Raw genomic sequence first — 24,668 nt, 5'->3', positions numbered from 1 at the left:
TTAGGATGGTGTCCTCTGAGTGTCAGTTCCCAACGCGTTTTGTCTAGTATTTCGCTTCTTCAGGGGTTCTATCATTGTGTCTTAGTTCTCCATAATTTACAGCCATATCAATTATGAATCGCCAATCAGCTTTTTTTTTTTTATGTTTGCGCTCTTTGTTTTCTGCTCGGACATATTACTGTATATATACCATTGAAATAAAATATCGGGCTGATTATGATATAAAAAGATATTACTTTATTTATAGTCACATCATCTTAGTAATTTTACATTATCCAAAAATCCTACTAAAGTTGGGGGTCTTATCAAAATCAATATAAAGTGTCTAAGTCCCATTTATTTTATTTGGGCTGAATTATTTTCCAGCTCTGGGAAGAGGCTTCCCAGGATATTGGGATATTGTTTTAATTTTGCCACCAGTTGAAGAAATTGTTTTAATATGAATCATTTAATAAAAGCCAGATGTGTCACAAAGTGCATCTTATTACGTTTAATAATGGATATGTCCTCAAATGATCTTCCAGATATAATAATGTGCAGCTGCAAGTTTTTACCCTAACAACAGAAATAGACAATTGTTGCTAACGTTCCTTAACATTTTCACACACTGAATCGAAGCTGTATTGTTGTTTAGGAAAAATAGTTTGATATGCACTGTCCTTTTTCTAGAGAAATGTGTCCCAAACTGTATGCCCTAGATGCCTTGTACCCTATTCAATAGTCTGCGAAACTGTGTCCCTGTACTGTATGAGATCAGATATAAGAATGTAATATTACTGAATTAGAATATTGTATTGTAATTCTTTTCTAAGTATGTATGATTATAATTTATGTCCTGAAATGTCCTTTGAGCACAAACAGAATACTGGGCTTGGTAACACTATGTATGGTTGGTAACGTGACCTATCATTAGGCATTGTTTACAACAGAAGAGTAAACAAAGATGCAGCTTTGGTACAAGGTCTTTCACCCGAGCAGAGAGATGCTGGCCTCCGTTGTTTTAGATCCTGGGGGTAACAAACACACTCCGCTCCGTTAAACTTAGAACCCAAATCCACCACATATATATTTGTGTCAATAGGAGTGTTACTAGGATTGTGACATTATGTGTAGAACAAAAGACAAAAAGGCCAGTGCTACATCTTACTTTACATATTACAGTATACAGTTAAATACTTATCTGTTTATATTCTCATAAGCAAGGGTAATTTATTTAAATTTCTTGGGCAAAGTATTTTAAGCCTACAGTTGGTAAAGCAATTTGGAGGTTAATGACCCCTCTTCCCTTTTTGAACTTCACCCATTCCACTTTTATAAACGTGCTCAGTTCCCTAGTTAGATTGGGTAGAGAGATCAGGGGGTTTGAAATTGCAAGGAGGATATCGTCTGCAAAAAGGGATAGTTTGTATATCTGTTGTGCTATACAGTAGTTACCTCGCTTATATCTTTGTTGGCTCTGATTTGTGCTGCTAGCGAACGAGAGGTGTCTTGTACCCCCTATTATATCGATTGTATCTGAAGCAGTTCCAAGGCAAACCACTCTTGCTGTTGGGGTCATGTACAATGACAATACTGCTTTGAGGAATTTTCCTCCAAGGCCAAATTTTTCCTGTGTGGCTTTCATATAGTTCCAATCAATTCTATCAAATGCTTTTTCAGTGTCAAGTGCTAGGAACATCATTGGTATTTTGTGGTTTTTGGAGTATTCTAGTGTGTCTATTGCTCTCCATCATATTATCTAATGCTTGTCTGGTAGGGATGAAGCCTATCTGGTCCGGATGTATCAATTTGGGTAAATACTTATTCAGTTGCTAAAATTTGAATCTGTATTAAGGAGATTGGTCTGTAGCTTGTACAGTTAGTGGGGTCTCTTCCTTTGTAAATTACGGAGATTTTCATTTTTAGCATGTTTTGGGAAAATTGTGCTCCTTGGAGTATTGAGTTGTACTGTAAACAGTAGTTTTTGCATTTGGGTATTTTTTTTGCAGTATATATTTGAGAATCCATTTGGACCAGGGGCCTTTGTGGGTTTTGGGTCTTTAATTGTTTCTGCAATCTCCTCATAGGAAATTGGTTGGTCTGGTTTGTATTTCACCCCACAATTTAGTCTAGGGAGACCCAAGGCATCTATATACATGTGTATATGTTCTGGTTTTTGTTTAGTTCGATCTGTTTATTTCCTATCATATAATTGTGTGCAGTAATCGTAGAATTCTTTGGCAATTATATTGGAATTAGGTGTTATTTGTCCAGTTTTTTTGACTTATTGAGCTAATCTTATTATATGGTTTACCGTCTCTTAATCTTGCTGCCAACACTGAATCTGCCTTATTTGCTTTTTTAATTTTTTTATTTCCTCTTAGTCTACATCAGGGACTTCTCTGCTTCTGATGTTAGGCCGCGGTCCCAGTCTGCACTGTAGCACGTGTGCCTGGTGGGGTGGTGGCGCATGCACAGCACTTCACTGTGATCTCGGGCTGTGGCAGATGCAGGAGATTGTGATGGGCGGGGGGGTGCCGGGGGATTTGCAGGGTCGTGGCCGTGACCTCACGCGGATGGTTCACCCTCATTGGCTGAACCGCCGTGGCCACCCCTCCGTCGCAAGTTCTAAACACAATTTTGCTGTCTTTTGAAAAACTGGTTGTAAGGTTAAAAATTGTATCTGTCAGTTTTGTTCCCTTCAGGGACTGAAAAGGTTAAAGCAATGTGTGTCAGCTTTATTCTGCTCAGGGATTTAAATAGTGACATATTTTAGCTTCGCTTTAGACCAGTTGTCTCAGCATGTCATCTACACAAGAAGTGAGACCACCAAGCCTTATATGACCACATTAAATAGCTGTTGCTCAGCAGTAAAATGTTTTACAGAAAAGGCATTTTTAAAGGTTACATATAAATTTAGATGTGTGATCTATATATGGGAACTCAATTTGTAACAGATGTAATGAACTGACAACGGCTTTATGTATAAAAGACCGTTCCATCCACATATTAAATCAGTTGTAAGAAACCAGTATCCCTTGTGTTCCTGTCTTCTTGCACTCCGGGCTTGTAACTATCATATCTGAGACCAGAAGCATATACAAGTGCCGTGAGGAAAAGCTCCCCGGGTTGAGTGTGTGTGTTAAGTTGCCTGCCCCAGGTCTGATCAGGAAATTGGACCTATCAATTTGGTGTCAGAAAAGTGGGAATTGCACAGAAAAAGGCGAGTAAAACGTATTTTATGGTTTCTCACCTTTTCTCTGCGAATCTAAAGAATCTAAATTTTATAGGGCCAAAGAATCGAGGGTTTAATTCCCTGATTTATATAACAAAGGGTTGAAGTCCCTGTTAAATGTTAAATTAAATATGGTATCTCAAATATGATGGTAATTTAGGTTAAGATAAGATAATAATTATTTAAGTTAAGATAAGAATTACATATTATTACATACGCATAAAGTGTTAAGATTTCTTTTCTGTATAAATGTATTATGGCCACGACTGGAGGTAAGCCAAGTATAAAACTAACCTTATTGTATGTTGTTAAGATAAAATTCCTTTATAAGTTGTTTATGGGATTATAGGTATATGAAGAAATGTACTGTAGTATGAGTTAAAAATAACCCTTATGGATGGAAAGTGTTGCTAACTGAAATTTTTACCATTTTTTAAATGTGTATCTATCCCCTGCCCCTATGGTATCGGGACAATTATTACCTCCATATGTTGCCCCCATTTACCCCAGTGTCCCCATTCTCAAACCCCCTGAGCCCCTTAACCCTTTTTGGGTCACAGGCACTGAGGCATTCTTCAACTAAGAAGTTTTTATGACTTTACTAAGAACCCGACTGAACAGCCCCTAAAACCACTCACTATTGAAATGCCTTTTACGCAGAGGAGATGGACCCTAGGCAGAATTAACCTCTGTCAGGGACTGTTCACGGGACGGGGAACAGACCAGAGCATGAATGCAATGTGGCACAGGGATGTACAGGTTCCTCAATTAACACTCAGGCACAGCAACAAAGCTGGGAAGATAGAGTATTTTTCTCTTGACAGTCTGTCCCCCTAAATTAGGCAAAAAGTTATGTTGAAGAAAAGGAGAGTGTCGGGGAAATAAGATAACTCCAAATTACATTAATTATAAGGAAAATTAAGGGACTGTATCTAAATATTAGGTCAGCTGTCCCTCTCCTCCCTGCATGTATAAGCAGCTGTAAGCCCCTACCTTTTTTCTCTTAAGCGATTTTTTTTACACAGGAATGTTGATTGAAGGACACGAGAATGTGTAAAAGAATGTTGTAGACAGAGATGGTGAATGTCAGCAGGGCTCTTAGGAGAGACAAAAGAAGAAAATATAATTTTTCCAATCTAATTTTAAAACGTGCAACCCGAATTATTTGTGCCAGATTAACTGAATATGAGTGCATATTGAGTTGAATTAATAATAAATTACCCGTCTGGATTGAAAAGTTTAAGGGTCTTATGTATTGCAAAGTTGAGTGGAAACCAAGATTATAACAGGTATAGGTTTCTTTTTCCCTCAGAATGTTTTATTACATTTTTAAGTATAAATATGGTAAAAAGGTTGATTGATTGAGTAATCCCTGTGTGTGTGCTTGTAAGAATCTGAGTGAATTCTATCCATGTGAAAGTTTTATGTGCATTGAATAATAAGAATACCGGTTTATTGTATGTATACAAAATTACTATTCAGGGACTTGCAAGTGCTTCTAAACTAAGAATATAATTAATTGCACATGTTGAAATTTAATTTTTAAAGGTGTACACCCCCACTATAATATAAAGTAATTAACACTGGGTAGAGGAAAGTTTGGGTATCCGTGGAAAAAAAGAAGCATAAAGAAAGGACAAAATACAGTCCGGTCACTGGAATAATAAGGATGTTTATCGTACTGGCCAGGCGATTTATTTCCTTAACCAGAATTACAATTCTTTTTCTCTAAATTTCCACAGATAAAATCAGGTGAATATCTTATATAGAAATAACAGACAGAATATATTCTAGACACAAAGCTAACTAGAAGCTCAGCATTTTAAAATTAGTTCTAAAGAAGAGTGAATTATGATATGGGGAAAGAGAAGGATATCTTTATTAATTTAATTTGCAGGATCAAACTGTTTTATTTTCCTATTTATTAGAATAGGTGAGAAAATATCTATTTTTGTTGTTTTTGTAAAAGCTGGTTGAATGTGTGAGAGAAGTGTAAAATTCTGTTTGTTTTGTGTCTGTGCTCTGTGTTCTTTTTGTGTGTAACCAGTAACTATAAACTGTTTAAAGAATATGTTAAGCCTATAATTTTTTGTTTAACAAAAATCCAGTTTTAATTTTTGAATACCATTAAAATGTTATCCTGTATCGGGCTGTGTGAGGAGCTTCATATTTTGAGCTGTCCCAAATTGTATTGCAGTGTATGTTAAACTTCAGTAATTAACAGTTTTTATTTTTTCTGTTCCGAGGTTTTGGCATGATGCCCAGAAAGTTATTTCAGCTTGTTATATGTCTGAAGATGGACAAACAGTAGCAAACTGACTAATGTAGAGTTCAAATGAACAGAGAACAGAAACCTAGAATGGGCACTCTAAACACCTTGTGGGTGGGTAATGAAGGGGTTAAACCGTAAATTTTTATTATCCGTGTAAAATAATGGGGAATAAAACGAATATTAAACGCTCAGATCCTATAGTAGGAACACTAAATGTAATGTTCTGGATCACTGATGAACTGCATAGAATCACTAAACTAGTGTCTTGCAGTGTGAACAAGTTGATAAAGTAACCACTAGTCCAATGTAACCAGAACAACTCAAAAACTCTGGTGCTGAGGTACATATAAGTGTGCAGACCCTGAAATAGCAGTAAAACAACGGACAAGGAAAATGGACCCTAGCCAGGTCTGCGAGTGTACTAGAGGGCACAAAGGGAGGCTGAATGGTGTAGGGTCCTACCTATCCACTAATGTATGAACATGCTGCACTCGCTAGCAGTCACTGCCGCCAGCTGACTCGCAAGTAGGCGATGAGTCATGCGCGTGCACCCGTATGCCGACGCGCACGTTTCGCGTTGCCACGCTTCCTCAAGGCAAATACAAGGAGGAGGGTTCTATATGGAATTATTTTTCTGCAAAGTTGATCAAATATCTAATATTTCATCATTTTTAACCATCTTTTTCTCTCAAATGTGTCCCACCTTTAAATCTGTGTCTATAAGTTTTTTTATGCTACAGGTTGTTCTTTCAGCAAACCAGATGTTATTTTGTGTTTTAAAAGTTTCTGTCAGTTATAGCAGATTATATTTATATTCAGTAAGGTTTTGGGATTTTTGTATGTAAATTTTATACCCAAATGTTTCAGGTTAGTTTTGGTATACATCAAGCAATTAAGGTTATGTTTTAAATACTGTTATCCTTTGTGTGATATTGTTCACATGTAATAAGATGTGAACAAAAGGAGGTGTATTATTGCTGTCTTGTCTAACAGAAATACATTTTTCTCATGCTTAGACCAATGGTCACCCCAGGTACCTTGTAGATTTAATGTTGTATTATTACTGTATGCTCCAAACAGACGATTTTAGTCAGCGCCTATTGTGTGAAACTAATGCAATTGTTTGAGTGTCTCATGTCCAGGTGCAGTCTTTCCATTTAGATGAAGATAAAGGTGACTGGCTCAAGCATATTCTATGCAAAAGCGCTTTTCATCTAAAATGGAGAAGTCCATTCCAGATTCTACCCCGTCAGAGTATTTTTCCTAGATCCATGTTACACTAGTGCACCCACAGTTGCTTCAAATTAAACCTCAACACAGAAGGGAAGGCCTAAAGACACAGGTATTTTCAGTTGGTATTTTGGGTAATAAAACCCGACACTAACCAAAGAAGGAGAAAATTTCTTAGGCAGAAATCCGGACCTCAGTATATGAACTTTGAACTTAACTTTTTAATATTTTTTTTACAGGTTTTATTATTTTAATTACAATGTTTATTCTATTAGGTTTATATACGTGGTGTCCACATGAAGACGATAGGGTAGTAACAGGAATATTTTGTTTAATAATATTTATTTTGTTTCATTGTCCTGTGTATAGCATATATGCACACCTTTTTGTTATATAATGGAATCCTGCTAAACAAAGTCCACATCTTATGTGCAATGTAACCCAATATACTATCCATACCCAATAGGTTGCACCCCAGGAACACGAGAGTTATATTTAACCCCTTGGAAAAGGACAATATGTTATAAGATATTTGTAGAACTATATATATAAGAAATTGGTTACGAAGGGAGTAGAAATACGAGTTTGCCCCAGGGAAGTTATTGACTCTGTGATAAAAGGATAGATAAAGTATTATCCTGCAACTAGACCAGGTTATGTTATGTGGCAGAAGTGGTTCCAGTGATTAAAGGTAGAGATGAGAGATGGGATTTATTGGGACTTGGTGGTTAGATTATTTTGCTGGGAGCGAAGCTAGTGAATGTTTTTGTATGTGTGTCTGTCCTACTCATTACTCTCTATGTATGTGTTATGAACAGCAGAACTTTGGTCCATGAGTGTGTTGACCCCCCCCACCGATGCTATGCCACTTTTTGGTGATGAAGATGTCAGCAGTCCCCCAGAAGAAGAGACCGAAGAAGAAATCAACTGAGCCGATACAATGCCCAGAAAGGAATCAAGTTATACACTATGGGACTATTTTTTTTTTGGTCCGGCAGGACTATGATATGGTTAACTGTTCTTTAAATAGACTGTCTCTAAAGGATAAGAGGGGGCTGAGAAGATTGAATATGAGGAAGGCGGGGAGGTCACCCAAGGGCATGTGTCAACCACAAGGAAAGGATAACAAGTCAACCATTTTGACCATGGCAGCCATTTTGTCTGTTCCGATATTCTGAGTAAATGTAGTATGTAAGATGTATGTATTGTGCAGTCTCTCCTAGAAAATATTAACCCCCACCAACCCCCACTTATTCTCAGAAATAGAATTTGCCCGCTTTTCAAATAATGTCCACCCCACCTAAGCAAAGAATACGAAATCGAAAGGCATTAATCATTAAAAGTAGCTCAGTTAAGAGAGTTGCGGGAGGTCTAATAACCTTTTTAGGAATGTATGATTTATATGCAAAATGAGATTTTTTAGTAGTCAACATAGATGCCATTTTTAACGATACTAAAGACGCTATTTTAAGGCTCAGTAGCAAATAGCAACAAATTAGAGCAACAGTATTGCAAAATTGTATGGCATTAGATTATCTGCTGGCAGCACAAGGAGGGGTTTGTCAGTTAGTGGGTAAAGAATGTTGTACAGAGGGGGAGTGGAATGACTAGAAGGTCATAATGTGTGCACCTTGCACTATACTAATGTGAAAGGAGGAAAAAACCTAAATGATATAACCTGTGTGATATAGGAACAAAAACTGCAATAAAGTGTATAAGTGGTGCTGGCAGGGAAAAGGTTAATGTTGATCAAAAAGATAAAGAAAAGCTCCCTGTACGCCGCACTAGAGATCACCTATATCTATGTTAAAACTTAATATTTATTAGTAAACAGTTAAAAAAAAAATTATTGCAGCAGTAATGTGAACCAAAGTAATTAAAATAATTGAAATAAAAACGGAGAGGTGAACTGTGTACCTAATAGAAATGACAGTGTAGAACAAAAACCACTATTGTCAATTAGAGTGTCCCACCACTATATAATTATACTAGAGGTGGTAGTGATTAAGCTACAATATTCTGTCATATGAAACCTACTCCTAGATGGTAGTGAGGGGTGTAACCTGAATTGATATGTACGCTTGGTTTGACAAGTAGATACAGTAATAGATCAGGTATACATACACATTTGTGCCAGACCGTCAGGTTCAATATTTAGTGAGGGGGGGTGGAATGACCAAAAGGTCATAAGGTGTGCACCTTGCACTATACTGATGTGAAAGGAGGGAAACCTAAATATTATAACCTGTGTGATGTAGGAACAAAAACTGCAATAAAGTGTATAGGTGGTGCTGGCAGGGAAGAGGTTAATGTTGATCAAAAAGATAAAGAAAAGCTCCCTATACGCCGCACTAGAGATCACCTAAATCTATGTTAAAACTTAATATTTATTAATGAACAATTAAAATGTGTTTACTGCAGCAATAATGTGAACCAAAGTGATTAAAATGATTGAAATAAAAACGGAGAGGTTAGCTGTATACCTAATAGAAACTGACAGTGTAGATCAAAACCACTATTGTCAATTAGAGTGTCCCACAACTATATAATTATACTAGAGGTGGTAGTGGTTTGGCTACAATACTGTGTCATATGAAAACTACTCCTAGATGGTAGTGATGGGTGTAACCTGAATAGATGTGTACGCTCGGTTTGCCAGGTAAATACTGTAGTGAATCAGGTATACATAAACATTTGTGCCAGACCGTCAGGTTCAAAATCTAGTGAGCCTGTGGGTCTGTCATGGTGAACAATAGCAGTTGATGCAAGATCACAAAGTATGTGTCTTGTACTGTGAACCATGAACCATGCAATGATTAAGGAGTAGTCAGAGTGTTGTGCTTCCTAATGAAGTCTCCGAAACACTCTGAGAGGAATTAGGCAACAGACCTCTCCGATATGGCCAGCGTACTAGGTGGTAACGCTTAGCTCGCCCTACATATGTTTCACCTGTAGTGGCTTCATCGGGGGCAAAGACAGAGTGATTCCCTTACTTATTTATACACTTTATTATTACCCTATTGGTTAATTAGTTTCAGACTCTGATTGGTCCTCAGATTAAATGTATCCCACCTATACTTCAGAAGCAGGGAGGAAGAGGCACTGATTGGCCATGTCAAGTCACATGGCCAGTCACATATCTGTGTACTTCTAGTCATGTGTGCCAAAAATTCCTCTTACACTGGTGGCTGGGAGTTGCGTCGCGTCATCAGCGCGCGACATCCCATAATTTCGGCAAACTGCTGCGTGTTAATGTCACTCGCTCTATACTGGCAATGTCCACTGCAAAATGAGCTGTCACGGCATATTATCATGGGACTACAATGTATCCCTTGGTTGTTGTGATGTAGGTGATTGCTGCCCGTGATGTCTCCAGCCTATTGGTGGAAAGTTGCGTCGCGTCATCAATGCGCGACATCACCATCAATGGTGTTTACATTACAATCGAGGTTTCTTCCCACGTTGTTATGTGTGTGGTTGCCGTAGCTACCTACGATGCTCTGTCCTGATTGGTCAGAGGTTCCGTCGCGTCATCGAGGCCAGATTTCAGTTACAACTTTGAAGCTAGATGCCACTGCAATCGATATGCTATATGGTCAAGTCAGTACATTTAGAGAGTTGTAAATCGTTGGCATGTTACCCCACATATTAGCAGTATAGTATAGTGAGGTGGTAAATGTTGTTATGATGGTGCTTCATAATGCTCCACTCTCTGGCTAATAAATATGTCCGATTAGAAAGGGAGGGCTACTAGTCTGCACTCATATACACTATACATTTCATGTCAGTGTTTTACTTGCCAATAAATTAGTATAACGTAATTGTGTATTTCTTAGTGACTATTTGTGTGTGTGACATCAGTTAGAGCTATTTTTATTTATTTATAAAAAACCTTTTAATGGCGTTTGCTATTCATTAAGTATGAAGTGTGGGGATATGTGTTCCAAGGGAATAATGATTAAAGCAGAGGTGAATTAATAAAAGCGGTCAGGGTTGTATCTCATTATGATCGGTGTCACAAACGAATAAATAAATGAGTCGAAAAAGGGGGGGGGGGAGGAATGAAAAAGTCAGATCTGTATTTAAAGGAAGGGGGTGAAGAGGAAGCCCTCATTCAGACCTGTTGGGGATAAGGTGGATAGTTGGTATATCCACCGGGACTCTTGTTGTAAAAGAGTTTTGTCCCAATCTCCTCCTCTCATATTGGTTTTGAGGCAAAAAATGCCTTGAAAGCTTAAGGAGTTAATGTCCCCCCCATGGTGTCCCCGTACGTGGCATGATACCGGGGTATCCAGCACATTCCTAATCGACCCAATGTGTTCCAATATACGTCTACGGAACTGGCGACCCGTCTTGCCTACATATTGCATCCCGCATTTGCAAGTGATGAGGTAAACTACATGTGTACTCTTACAGTTTATAAAACTTTTTATTTGGAATTTTTTGTTATTACAGGTACTTTGGAAGTTTTTACTGGTATTGATATATGTACACGCTTTGCATGTTCCACATTTGTAGGTACCCGTTGTTTTTTGTGGAAGCCACGTTTGGAATTGTGGCTTATTTTGGAAATGGCTGTGGACTAATGAGTCCTTTAAGTTTTTTGATCTTTTTGGCACCATTGTTGGATATGGTTTAAGCACTTCACAAAGATCTTTATCCTCCAGGAGGATATGCCAGTATTTCCTGTAGATGGATTTGATCTTGCTCCATTGGGCACTGTAGGTACCTATGTATCTGATTGTTTTATCCATGACCAGTTCCCTTTTTGAGTACAATAGTTTTTCCCTGTTGACTTGTTCTGCATTTTTGTAGGCTTTTTTGACGTATGTTTTACTATAGCCTCTATTCAGGAATTTTTCCTTCATAGTTTCCGCTTGCCGATGGAAGTCTGCAGAGTTAGAGCAATTCCTCCTAATACGGAGGAACTGGCCCGTCGGGATACCTTTGATTAATGAGGCCGGGTGGTGACTGTCTGCCCTTAAATAGCTGTTTGTTGCTGTTTTTTTTGCGTGTGATACCGTATTTATTGTTCCATCATGATTGATGGAGATTTTTAAATCCAAGAAAACCAGAGTTTCTTCACTGATCTCAGATGTTAAGCGTAGATTATGACTATTCGTGTTTAGAGTTTTCACGAAGGTGTTAAATAGTTGTTTGCTACCCTTCCATAATATCAGAATATCATCTATATAGCGAATCCACATAGTGATATTATCCGTGAAAATGGTCATGTTCTCATTAAACACACTGTTTTCTTCCCACCAACCCAGGTACAGGTTAGCATATGTTGGGGCACATGTTGTGCCCATTGCAGTTCCCTGTACCTGGAGATAGAGTTTATTGTTGAATGTGAAGTGGTTGTGTGTTAGGACAAAAGATAGGAGATCACATACAAACTCGTTATGCTTTAGATATCTGGTGCCCCGAGTGGAAAGGAAAGAGGCTACTGCTTTTAAACCTACTGGATGCTGGATGCTGGTATATAGTGACTCGACATCCATACTGCATAAAACTGTGTTTGCATCCACTGTAATTCCTTCTAGGCGTTTCAAGACATCACGAGTATCCTGTACATGTGAAGGCAGAGATTTAACAAAAGTTCTCAGTACTTTGTCCACATAGATGCTTGGGCCCTCAGTGAGATTCCCAATGCCCGATACAATTGGGCGGCCCGGTGGATGTGTGGAGTTTTTGTGCACCTTTGGTAGACTATAAAAGGTTGCTGTTTTGGGGAATGGGTTATACATGAATTTATGTTCTTGTTTAGAGATTACTAAATCTTCTAGTCCTTGATCTAACAGGGTTTTAAGTTCTTTCATAAAGATTGGATTCGGATCCTGATCTAGGATTCTGTAACAGTTGATGTCACCTAGAAGTCTCAAATTTTCTTTAACATAGTCATCTGTTTTCTGTATAACTATATTCCCTCCTTTGTCTGAGCTTTTTATTGTAATGTCTTGCCTATCCGATAATTCTTTGAGTGCTGCCCTTTCTTTTTGGTCCATATTTCTCTTTGTGTTTTTCCCCTCTATTACTATGGATTCTATTTCTTTGGACACCATTTTTACGAAAGTTTCAACATTGCTGCATATATCCATTTGGGGAGTGAATTTACTCTTTGGTTTGAGTTTTGTGAATGGGCCCGTTCCCAATGGTCTTTCACTTTCTTCACATAATTCCAAAAGAGTATCTAGATTGTCTAGATCAGCTGTACTCATTTCCCCAGAATCCAAATTTTTGGATCTAGCTACTGTAGTTGGATTTTTTTATAATACTTGTGCAGCAATAATTTTCTAGCGAATAAGTTGGTGTCCTTTATACAATCAAACTGATCCATATTAGAGGTGGGAGAATATGAGAGGCCTCGTTTCAGGACTTTGATATGCTCTGTGCTTAGTGCAAAATCAGTGAGATTCATGATGAATGTGTCGTGTGAGTGGTCTGGTGCTAGTGATACGTTCCCTTCCTGCTCTTGTTGTAACCTCTGCGTTTGTATTTTCTTCCTCTCCCCTCTCTTTCCCCTTCTCGTTCGTTTAAATAGAGATCTAGGGTTTCTGATGTTTGGGGGAGACCTAAAAAAGAGGTAGATTCCTGACTAGCTGTTTTGGATCTAGTAGTAATACTTGATCCTATGTCAGGTTCCTGAAACCTCCTATGTGTAATTCCTTGGTTACTGGGATTGTCAGTGTCTGAGGATTCCTGATCTGTAGTGGAATCACTCTGAACAGTTGGTTCAGCGTATTTTTTTTGTTTTTTTTGGAATTTATATATAATTCCCTCCTGATAGTCAAGTTTGTCACGAGCAAACTTCCTATGTTTCCTGTCTTTTAGGTCTCGTGTAAATTTATCAATATTGGCCTGTAGTTGTAGTTCATATTTTTCAAATTTTTCATTTTTACTCCATAATTCTACTTCCAATAGTGATTTGTTTAGATCTTTTTTGACCGTCTCTAGTTTTTCTTTTTCGTGTTTAACTATGAGAGTCATAAGATCTTGTGAACAGGTGGCTAGAATAGCCAGCCAAGCCTTTCTAAATTCAGTGTCTTGAATTGAGTGGGAAGGGGCTATATTCGCTCTTAAACCCCTTGGGATAATATTCTGAGCCAGATATGCTTCTAAGCTTGTGATATCCCACCATAGTTTAGACCGATTCCTGTAGTTTTTGTCTAGGTCTCGGAAGAAATTCTTTATTTCTGATAAGTTTTCAATTTTTTCAGTTTGTGCATAGTTACAGCTGAACACTTTATCAGATTCACTATGCCATGAGTCGAAATCTACTGAGTTAGATAGGAACCCTGTCATTGCACGAGACCAGTAGTATGTGCTAAGGTGCGCAAGAAAAGGTTGAGACAACCCTAGTGATTATACAAAGGGGGGGTGGAATGACCAAAAGGTCATAAGGTGTGCACCTTGCACTATACTGATGTGAAAGGAGGGAAACCTAAATATCTAGTGAGCCTGTGGGTCTGTCATGGTGAACACTAGCAGTTGATGCAAGATCACAAAGTATGTGTCTTGTACTGTGAACCATGAACCATAATAGTTAAGGAGTAGTCAGAGTGTTGTGCTTCCTAATGAAGTCTCCGAAACACTCTGAAAGGAATAGACTTGCAAGCTAAGCGTTACCACCTAGTACGCTGGCTATATCGGAGAGGTCTGTTGCCTATTCCTTTCAGAGTGTTTCGGAGACTTCATTAGGAAGCACAACACTCTGACTACTCCTTAACTATTATGGTTCATGGTTCACAGTACAAGACACATACTTTGTGATCTTGCATCAACTGCTAGTGTTCACCATGACAGACCCACAGGCTCACTAAATATTGAACCTGACGGTCTGGCACAAATGTGTATGTATACCTGATCTATTACTGTATCTACTTGTCAAACCAAGCGTACATATCAATTCAGGTTACACCCCTCACTACCATCTAGGAGTAGGTTTCATATGACAGAATATTGTAGCTTAATCACTACCACCTCTAGTATAATTATATAGTGGTGGTAAAGAATGTTGTGCTTATATTGACAACCAATCAAAAAGCATACACCATGATATGGACACTCTAGCAGAAATTCAATCTAGAATGCGAGAGGAACCAAAAGGGGTTGATTGGACCTTTGGTCTTGGAAATTGGCTAGGTGCATTGGGAATTAAAATTCTTTACGATATTATGATAATTGCAGGTTTATTACTCTTTGTGTATGTATTAATCCAGATGGCTAAAAGTGTAATCAGCTCTATTTTTGCCAAAGAAAGCTGTTTCTGCTTCTAGCTCTACAGTTATGTATATGTCTCCCACAATGAGAGCGAGAAATACCAATACTTTTGGTACTCGCAAACCACCCATATGTTCATCTCTGATCATCAAACGAGATACCTAAAAGAGATAGGTTTCTGCATTCACATGGTCTCTTGGAGGTTTCTCTCTTGGAGTTTTTCCTCTCCTGAGTGGTATGCAGAAGAATAAATGGGACTGGTCAATTGGATTGTTCTTCCAGAACAAGAGGAGGAAATGTAAGGTAAAAAATTGTATCTGTCAGTTTTGTTCCCTTCAGGGACTGAAAAGGTTAAAGCAATGTGTGTCAGCTTTATTCTGCTCAGGGATTTAAATAGTGACATATTTTAGCTTCGTTTTAGACCAGTTGTCTCAGCATGTCATCTACACAAGAAGTAAGACACCAAGCCTTACACTGGCGACACACTTTATTCGAGCTCGGCTAGTCCCACGAATTCGGGTATACCCGGGTGTATTGAGGTTTGTGACTGTTTTCTGCCCGAGTGCATTGCGTTATTTTCCAGGCAGGGATTGAAACATTTTATTCCCGCTGGCTGCAATACGGCACAGTATATATATATATACTGCATTACAATTCATGAATTTATGCCATCTGGTAGACACGCGAAGCATTGCAGCCTATTAAATCCTAATCATTATCATTTAACAGATCAGCCGCCCGTCAGCCAGGCATGAACCCAGGCTGGGAAGGCAAACGCAACGGGGCTTGTCAGAGGTGAGGAGCGGCGCATTCCAGGTATCTGCCAGGTACATACTGGGTATTTGCTCGAATAAAGTGTGTCGGTGCAGTATATGACCACATTAAATAGCTGTTGCTCAGCAGTAAAATGTTTTACAGAAAAGGCATTTTTAAAGGTTACATGTAAATTTAGATGTGTGATCTATATATAGGAACTCAGAAGGTAACAGATGTAACGAACTGACAACGGCTTTATGTATAAAAGACTGTTCCATCCACATATTAAATCAGTTGTAAGAAACCAGTACCCCTTGTGTTCCTGTCTTCTTGCACTCCAGGCTCATAACTATCATATCTGAGACCAGAAGCATATACCAGTGCCGTGAGGAAAAGCTCCCCGGGTCGAGTGTGTGTTTAAAGTTGCCTGCCCCAGGTCTGATCAGGAAATTGGACCTATCACTAGTAGTAGAGCGCGGCTGCCAAAAGGACGCGAAGGCACGTACTGGGCCCAGGCCCATTGAGGGGTGGTACTTGTTCATGCGTGCGCTGTAGAACATACTGGGGTCTCTACCTCAGGCATACATTTAGCTCACCTCTTAGGTTTGTCAGGTTTTTTCGTTGTTTAATTCAGGGTTTATGTTTGTTCTCTAGTTCCTGTATTATTATTTTTTAATGTGTTGATCCTTTTCGAGCCTTGTTCTTTTCATGTAGGATGCTATTCTAATTAGTTTGCCTTGGACTACTGCCTTGTGGCCCACCCATAATGTTGTTAGGGATGTGACGCTGTTTTGGTTCTGTTGAAGATAGAGATTTATCTTTCCTTCCACCTCTGTCAAAATCTCTGATATTTTTAATAGTGCCTCATTTAATCTCCAGGAGAGGTGTTTAATGTGGAAGCTTAGGTTCCCTATTTTAATTCTATAGATGCATGATCTGATGAAGAGATTTCATCTATCTTGGCTTTTGTTATTTTAGGGATTAAGGTAGGGTCTGTGAATAAAAGGGCTATTCTTGAATATGACTTATGTGCAGGGCTGCCGACAGGGGGGGCAAGGGGAGCGGGGGAAGAGACGGGATAAGTGTTCTGGGCCCGGTGGCTGGGGGTGACCCGGCCGGTGCTGGAATTTGGGCCTGGCCAGAAGCCTGGCCCAACTTCTGCGTCCCACTGCCAGGCCTCTGGTTGCTGCCGCCAGGCCCCGGCCCTCACCAGCTGCTGTCTCTTCCCACGCTGTCCTCTCTCCCAATGATGCAGGCTGAAAGTTGGGTGCACCTTCAGGCTCACCTTCCTGCATGCACCAGTGGGAGAGAGAGGGCCCGGTGTGGGAAGAGGCGGTAGCTGGAGAGAACCAGGAGCCAGGGCCCGGCGGCAGCAACTAGAGGTAAGTGGGGGAAATTGTATTTGTGTGTGTGTGTTGGGGGGAGGGGGAGTAGGATATTGTATTTGTATGTGTGGGGGGGAGGGACGATATTGTATTTGTGTGTGGGGGGGGGATTGTATTTGTGTTGGTGGTAATTGTACTTTAGGGGTGGTGGTAGTTGTATCCTATGGGGGGAGGTGTAGTGTATTTGGGGGGGTCAAGTGGTGTCTGTATTTTGTATCCATTGGGTGGGTTGTGTGAGAGGGGGGATTGTATGTGTATTGTATTTGTGGCCAAGAGAGGAGGGGGAAAGGAGTGTGGTGACAGCGGGTAATTGAGTGATAGCGGAGGGAGGGAAGAGAGGGGGTGTAAGAGATGCATGAGAGAGAGTGAGTGAGGAAGGGGGGGGGGGAAAGAGTGAGACAGAGGGGGGGAGAGAAATACAGGTGTGAAAGGGGAGGGCTCGCAAGGCCGCCAACACAGGGGGAGGGGGGAAAGGAGCATCGACACTGGGGGGAAAGAGGGAGGGTGGGGGGGGTGCAGCACAGACACTGGGAGTAAGGATGGGGGGGGTAAAGCTCTAGTCATGGGCCCTGGAAAATCTGTCAGTGGCCCTGCTTGTGTGGGGCGGAGTAATATGTGTAGTATTTTGATTGTTGGTGTTCCTCTCTCCAGATGTCCACTCTGTTTAGGTTTCTCAAATATCTGTTACAGGTAGCGATTTCATGTTTTCTATAGTTCTGTTGTGTTGTGTTCTTCCCTTCCCAGGTAGCCTATCCAGCAGCGCATCAAGGGGCCAAGTTAGAATCAACTCCCACTATCACCTTTTCCTTTGTTATTCCGCTGAGAATGGCAAAAAAGTAATCAAAAAAGGAAGCGCTATTTTTATTGGGTCTGTATACGTTTGTGATGGTGAGGGCTAGGCTCTGCAACAATCCCACCATGATGGCGTGATGGCGTAACGGCCGTTTGTGTCTTTTTGAGTCAGTTCTGTGGTAAATGGTACATTTTAACCTAGTGTCACGGCCCCTTTTATTCTCCAACATCTCCGAATTTGTTTGGGTATTTTTTCTGAATGCCACGCACTTCACCGCATTCATGCCGAGACAGCGCTAATACAATGCACTAGGATAAAGGCGTCCGCGGCTAAAATACCATAACATACCGCATCAAATACTGCATCTGCCCGCGGTTTTCAGAGTTTCGCTGATATGGCCGCACGAGGATAAAGGCGGCCGCCACTGTATTAATATGGCTACCCCTCTATTTGTTACTGGTGCAGAGGATAGGGTTACATGAGGATAGTTTTATTTAACGTTGGCTGGGAGGAAGCTTTAAAATGAGTCTCAGAGCCCATTCCACCTTTTTAATTGCAGTTCTTGCTAAGCACCTGTGAAGGACCAGAGAGCTCTTTGCAGGTGCAGCAGGGTTAGTACCTACAGATAGGCCTTACCGTGATGTAGTTGTAGGCTTAAAATATTTTGGCCAAAGATTTGAACTAAATGACCCTTGCTTGTGAGAAGATAAACAGACAAATATGTAACTATATAATTTGTCAAGTTGCATGTAGCACTGGGGCTTTTTGTCTTTAGATCCTGGTGTGTCCAATAGAACCAAGGATATTTGACAGAAGGATTATAAATCTGCATGTAAGCAGTTTGGGTTGGCCAAAAAGGAGGATTTATCATGGCAACAATATTAAGACAGCTATGATCAAAACCCTAACTGACCCCTAAGAGCCCCAAATAAAAGATCCAGGAACAGAAACCTTAACAAAACAGGTCCAATATCTTATACCCTGAGCATAAGGTGCAGGAACTAATCCCAAGGAACAAAGCATTTTAAATGCAGGGGGCCAGATTAACAGATAGGCCGCCCCAGTACTCCCTTCTCCTGCTTGCTGTTTCTTCCCAGAGTCCACAGGATCATCTGTGTGTTTCTTTGCCACACCTCCCCGTAGAATCGAAAGACATTTCTTTATTAACCAACATTACACTTCCATTCAAATAAATAGGGCTAAAATCTTCTCCAGTGCGGGGAATATGGCGCCACAGTATATTAAACTGCGTCACATCCCTAACAACACTATGCGTGGGCTTTTAAAATAAAAGCCTTCCCCAGTAAACACTTCAAAAGACAAAGCAAAATATGAATGATTAAATAGGATAAGAAGGATGTAAGATGAATCTTCAGAGCTAAGTGAAAGGTTTTTTTGGGGCCACGAGTTGTGCAATGCTGATCTAGTCCCTCATCCCACAAATATAGCCCAGTGAAACTGTACCACGAGTTTAGAAGAGGAAGCATGTGTTACCATAAGAACCTTTAGAGGCCATATATAATGAGCAGTGCTAAGTCATAAGACACCTTATGACCCATTCAAGTGGGAAGGTGTCTTGTGGCATAGCACTGCTTAGTAAATATGATCCTTAATGCACTTCTTAAGTCAGACCACCCAGGATGAGCCATAGTTAATTTATAATAAATGCAAAGCATGTGACATTAAACAATATGATAAAGAAGTCTTCTAAAATGTAGTAAGAAATATAAACTTGGCCTGGCTAATGTTTCATTTTAATACATCTTTGTGTATGTTCTCTACGGGTTACATTTTTAAGATTTTGACACCTGAAATATCTATACTTTTTCAGATTTTTGGGGATATAAAAAGATGGCTGTCATTTCCTCCAATGGAAATAATGATTCCATGGGTTCTGAAAAGTGGTGTAAATAAACTGACAATGTAATTGAAAACAGTCATTCAGTTTCTTCTGTGTTTCTTTTTAGACGGACTAGCAACATTTAATATGTAGTCACTTGAACCTCTTTAGTCCTGTGAAAGGTTTGCAAGGCATCACTGGTAAGCTGGACAAAATAGAAACGAGTGTTTCACAAATGCATCCTAGGAGCATAACGCATCCAGCTAGCTACGTGTAGCTTTAACCACATGCAAATCCACTGTCTAGGCACAATGTACGCTACTATCAAGAAAACCTTGAACGAAGGATTAAGCCAATAGGCATTGTCACATTGATCTTCTGCAGTGATAAAAGATGTGACATCTTTGCTTCTAACTTCCAGGACTCGCACCACAAAGCAAATACTAGAGATAAGAAACTGTCAGCACCCAGCACAAGCAAATATACTGTAGTGCACATATAATTAGTTAGACTGTTTGCATGCTTGGCTGGCATCCTCAAAGTAACGGGCTTTCCCCAAAGGGCCATGACAGCTCCAACCTCTCTTTATGCAACTATTATTTTCTCTTGGACAAATCAGGCGGCAAACGTATTAACGCCTTAATCCCTAAAGTATCCTCATGGCAATACATTGCGCTGCAAGAAGCTCAAGAGCTGAATGTGCCAATGTTCACAATATAAGTAGACATAATTAAGCCTTCTGGGGTAGCAACTGTTGAAATGTCCCTGGCGTAGCAATACTGGACCCTGCAGATGTAGCCTATGTTGAACCTGTTAACGTGCAGTAAGGCACTAAATTGCGTGTGTAACCGGTGTTCTCCCACCCGACGGGAGATCTCACTGTTACATGGTGTTGTGGTGCTCACCTGCATGTATACAGAAGGCCCTGAGCATCCGCCGATGTTAGTTGGGGAATCAACATGCCAGGCTTTTGGTGATCCGCAGCTCTCTCCTCCTTTGGTACAGCACCTCCATTCCCACAGGGCCTAGCAATGGGATAGGTGCAGTCCCCTGTGGAAAACACTCTCCCCTCCCCCTTAAGAACTGCAGCCTCCGGCAAGAGTATAAAACAGATAACTGGTTCTTTATTCTTCACTCAGCAATACATTACAGTAGGGGTGCGCAAACTTTTCCCTGTGCGCTCCACTGCCTGCTCTTCTCGGTGCCTCACACCCCCCCCCCCTGCTCGACCCCGGCGTCAAATGCCACGCGGGGTGATGCAAGGGCACATCGCCATTGTAATGTGACGTCGGTTTACCAGGACAACGCGTTGCTGGAAGGGAAGGTAAGTGTGTTATATAGGCCTCGCTCGGTCCCCATGCATTTAATTGAAATGCCTGGGGGGAGATCGCGTGACCTCTATAACTGCCGTGCTCCCCCCCCCCCCAGAAAATCTAGCGCCCCCAGTTTGCGCACCGCTGCATTACAACATACTTCACAGCACACTCTACTTCCTTTGTCCCTGGACTCAACCCCCAGGGCTTGAGGCCCCAAAGGTCTATCCCAATCTCCCACACTCCCTGGTGGAGCATGGGGTAGCTGCTTCCACTCCCCTGTGGGAGGGAAGGCCTGAAACCAGGTCCCTGGTTCAGGTTTGAACACATCCCACTCCCCCAGAGGGGAGAGGATAGAACACACCTCTCACGGAGGAGTGAAAGAGACAGAGAGAGCCACTAAATGTGGCTGAAGCCCCTTTTTGTTACCAGGGGAGGGTCCCAGATCTGAGCCCCAATTGTAGGCAGTACTTCGGCCTTGGGCCCACCACCCCCCCCTTTCACTCAAGTGAGCTGTCTACTGCAGCAATGGCATAGATTAACCTTAACACTGCCTGCGCTGGTACCAGGACTTACGGGTTAGGCAGGGAATTTAGTAGCCCAGGGGGTACCTGGCTACACGTGACTTAGCGTGTAAACCACTCAATTTTGTAACTCGTGGCTTCATTATATTTGTTAGCAAATCGCACCATAACGTGTTAAATCTCGCACCAGCGGAAACACGTTCTTGTGCAATAGCATTGGCTACATTGTATATTAGGAGACATGTTTCTATCACGTACGGAATTATTGGCACTCACAATGCAGTATTGCTGCCTTAAAAGAAAAATTAAGAAAAGAAAAATGACGCCAAATATATAGAAACATGCTAATATCATACAGCAGGAGTGCCCGACTCCGGTCCGCAAGGGCCACCAACAGGTCAGGACTTAAGGATATCCCTGCTTCAGTAAAGGTGGCTCAATCAATGAGCCGCCTGTGCTGAAGCAGGGATATCCTTAAAACCTAATCTATTGGTGGCCCTTTGAAGGCAGGAGTTGGCTACCGCATCATACAGCATGGGCATGAAGCAACGCTTCACATGACTCTGATTGCTCCGTATAACAACTATTCTACTGCTGCTTAAAGCATCCAAAACTAAAACAACTGAATATATATTTTCTACATGATGAATTTGAGAACTTTTAATGAAGATTGTGCCGATCCTGCATTTAGTTATCTAGTTCCCTTTCCATTGATGTATTAACTGGCATTATCAAAGATCAGAAATAGATCGCAGGAGGAGTACATGACATCTCATAAATACCTGTGAGTGCTTGGAGACCCAGTGACGGAGAACATTCAATACTCGGTTTGTGGCTGCTCTGCGTATTATGAACTCCTTGTCACACATTCTCTCCATGTTGTTAAAACCTTCACAAAAATAAAAATAAAGGGTCTCTGTCAATGTATTTGTACTGTAAGTAAAACATAACAATCACATCAAAGCTGTCCAGGTCTAAGGTTAAATAATGCAAACTCATTAATAAAAGGTTTATTAGGCAAAAACAATATTAATGTTCAGTGACCCACATCTGAGGGCCGCACAATATATCACCATAAATCCAATTTTTTTCTCTCTCATTGTAACAGGCATGTCACCCAAAGGAGAAGTGTTTCTGATACGAAAGATACAGAATTGGAAGTAACAGAACCAGAATGACATTTTCATGTGAACCATAATTTAGATCCCATTGCAAATGTCTTAGGGGAGGGGGTCAAATAATGGGATTGAGGCAGCAATCTGGTAGCAATCTGGCCCCAGATAATTCAATATGTATTAAATGACCCCTATATTTATGGTTTTGAACACTTGGATGAAGGGTCACATACCCAGTGATTTGACACAAGTGGTTATTTACTGAGCATTAGGTACTGTAGGGTAGACATTCCCTTTTACTGGATGAATGAATATTGATAGGAAACGTTCCCAGCTGCATTGCCATTCACATCTTTGTTATAGAAATGATTTCCATAACTTCAAGGTTATATAATGTTAGCTTATATTGAGTGCCAAACTGGTGGAAAATAGTGCAACCAACAGAACCATATTTATACTTAGATTGTAAGCTCTTCGAGCCAGGGACTCCTAATGTCACTTTTATGTCTGACACGCTTATTCCCATTATATGTTATATTATTATTATGTGTATTACTGCTGTGAAGCGCTATGTACATGGAAGGCACTATATAAATAAAGATATACCTACATACAATAGCAAAACAAGACTGTTGCAAGCAATTACACGTTTTCTGCCATAAATTAGGTGATGTTTTGAACCAGCAATCCAGCAGTTTTACAGTCTGGGGCTCCCAGGTTGACCTTTGCCATAATAATTTTGAACAAATTGCTTGGAGTGTAATGCACGGAGAAACAACTGGTGTTGCTGGAGGAACTGTGAAGCAATAGCATACAACAACAACAAGAACAACAAATCCCTTTGTACAATGTCAAGAGATGCAATGCGTGGCTTCTATAGTACAGTATGTGACTCTAACCACGCTTTGCCATTGCAAAGCCATTTGAGGAACTTGATATCATTATTTTGGAGAAAAGAAGAAGCAGGTGAGACACAAGAAAGAAAAATAAGAAGAAGTCTGTAGCACTGTTAATCTGTCTTCACCTCCAACACTTCCTGAGGCGGGAAAACAGATCTTAAATAAAGAGCGAAGTCAGGTTCCCTGGAGGAAGTCAGACTGTTAGAAATGTAAAACACAGCAAGATGTGCTGCCATGGAAGCTGCAATTAGATGGCCACACACTGTTATCGCCTTCGCCAGAGGCTGACAGTGATTATATGTCATCTCACTGGAACAGATTATTTATTGCTGCCTTCAAAGATTACTCCTAAATCTGATATGTACATAAACAGCTCCAAGACAATGTGTGCTTTTCCTTGCAATTTTCTTAATTATAATGTATGATGCAAGACTAAATTATACCCTTTTGCCCCATGCTCAATATTATAATGACGGTTCAAAACCGTAGTAAGTCTATGAACCTTGTGAACAGCTCTACAGTACCTAATCTACTGCATGTTGGGCCTAAATCTTAATTATACAAAAGCACAAAACTCAAAGCACGACCAGCTTGCAAAATCGCGGGACCCAGTGCAGAGTGCGTGCATGGCCTTTTCCCTTCACCGTAGCCCTACCCGTGGGGTACTTCTGGCGGTGGCGCTGGAGGGAACCCAACCAAGGGGTCTCGGCCCCAACGGCTTCCATGATCGCTTCCTGGGTGGGCTCCCTCTTGTGCTACCGCTGCACCTGCTCAACTGACTAGGTCCTGGCGTAGAGCGTGGGGCCTCAGTAAGCGCGGGCCCGGAGCAGTCGTACTAATGGCCCCACCATAAAGCCGGCCCTGACTCAAACATTTCACTGCATTTTAATATTTACTCCCATATCTTACTAAGTAGTGATATTCCAAAGACATCTTCTGGCAGCAAAAGACACCGTATGGCCCAATTACTTGTATAATATTTGGATGCCATTACTCTTGTATCGAGACTCAAACCGATAAACCAGCTAATAATAATACTATTGTAGTCTACCTAATGCATTCAAATTTAGGAATGGTCACATTTATTTTGAGACGTTTTTCTGA

The 24,668-nt window shown here is 40.6% G+C and overlaps 1 protein-coding gene across 5 annotated transcripts in view; it reads right to left on the bottom strand.

Annotated features, from left to right (window-relative positions):
* The window catches only part of RASGRF2 (Ras protein specific guanine nucleotide releasing factor 2), a 331,487-nt gene that overhangs the window by 32,337 nt on the left and 274,482 nt on the right, over positions 1-24,668 (bottom strand). For all 5 annotated transcript variants that reach the window (XM_075592338.1, XM_075592348.1, XM_075592358.1 and 2 more), the window contains exon 18: positions 22,333-22,439. In XM_075592338.1, the coding sequence (XP_075448453.1) occupies positions 22,333-22,439 (107 nt within the window). The remainder of the gene's footprint in view (positions 1-22,332; positions 22,440-24,668) is intronic.

Source organism: Ascaphus truei, chromosome 1 (assembly GCF_040206685.1).
Source record: "Ascaphus truei isolate aAscTru1 chromosome 1, aAscTru1.hap1, whole genome shotgun sequence".
Taxonomy (NCBI): Eukaryota; Metazoa; Chordata; class Amphibia; order Anura; family Ascaphidae; genus Ascaphus; species Ascaphus truei.
The sequence above is the reverse complement of the archived record's forward strand: the minus strand, read 5'-3'. Positions and strand labels throughout refer to the sequence as shown.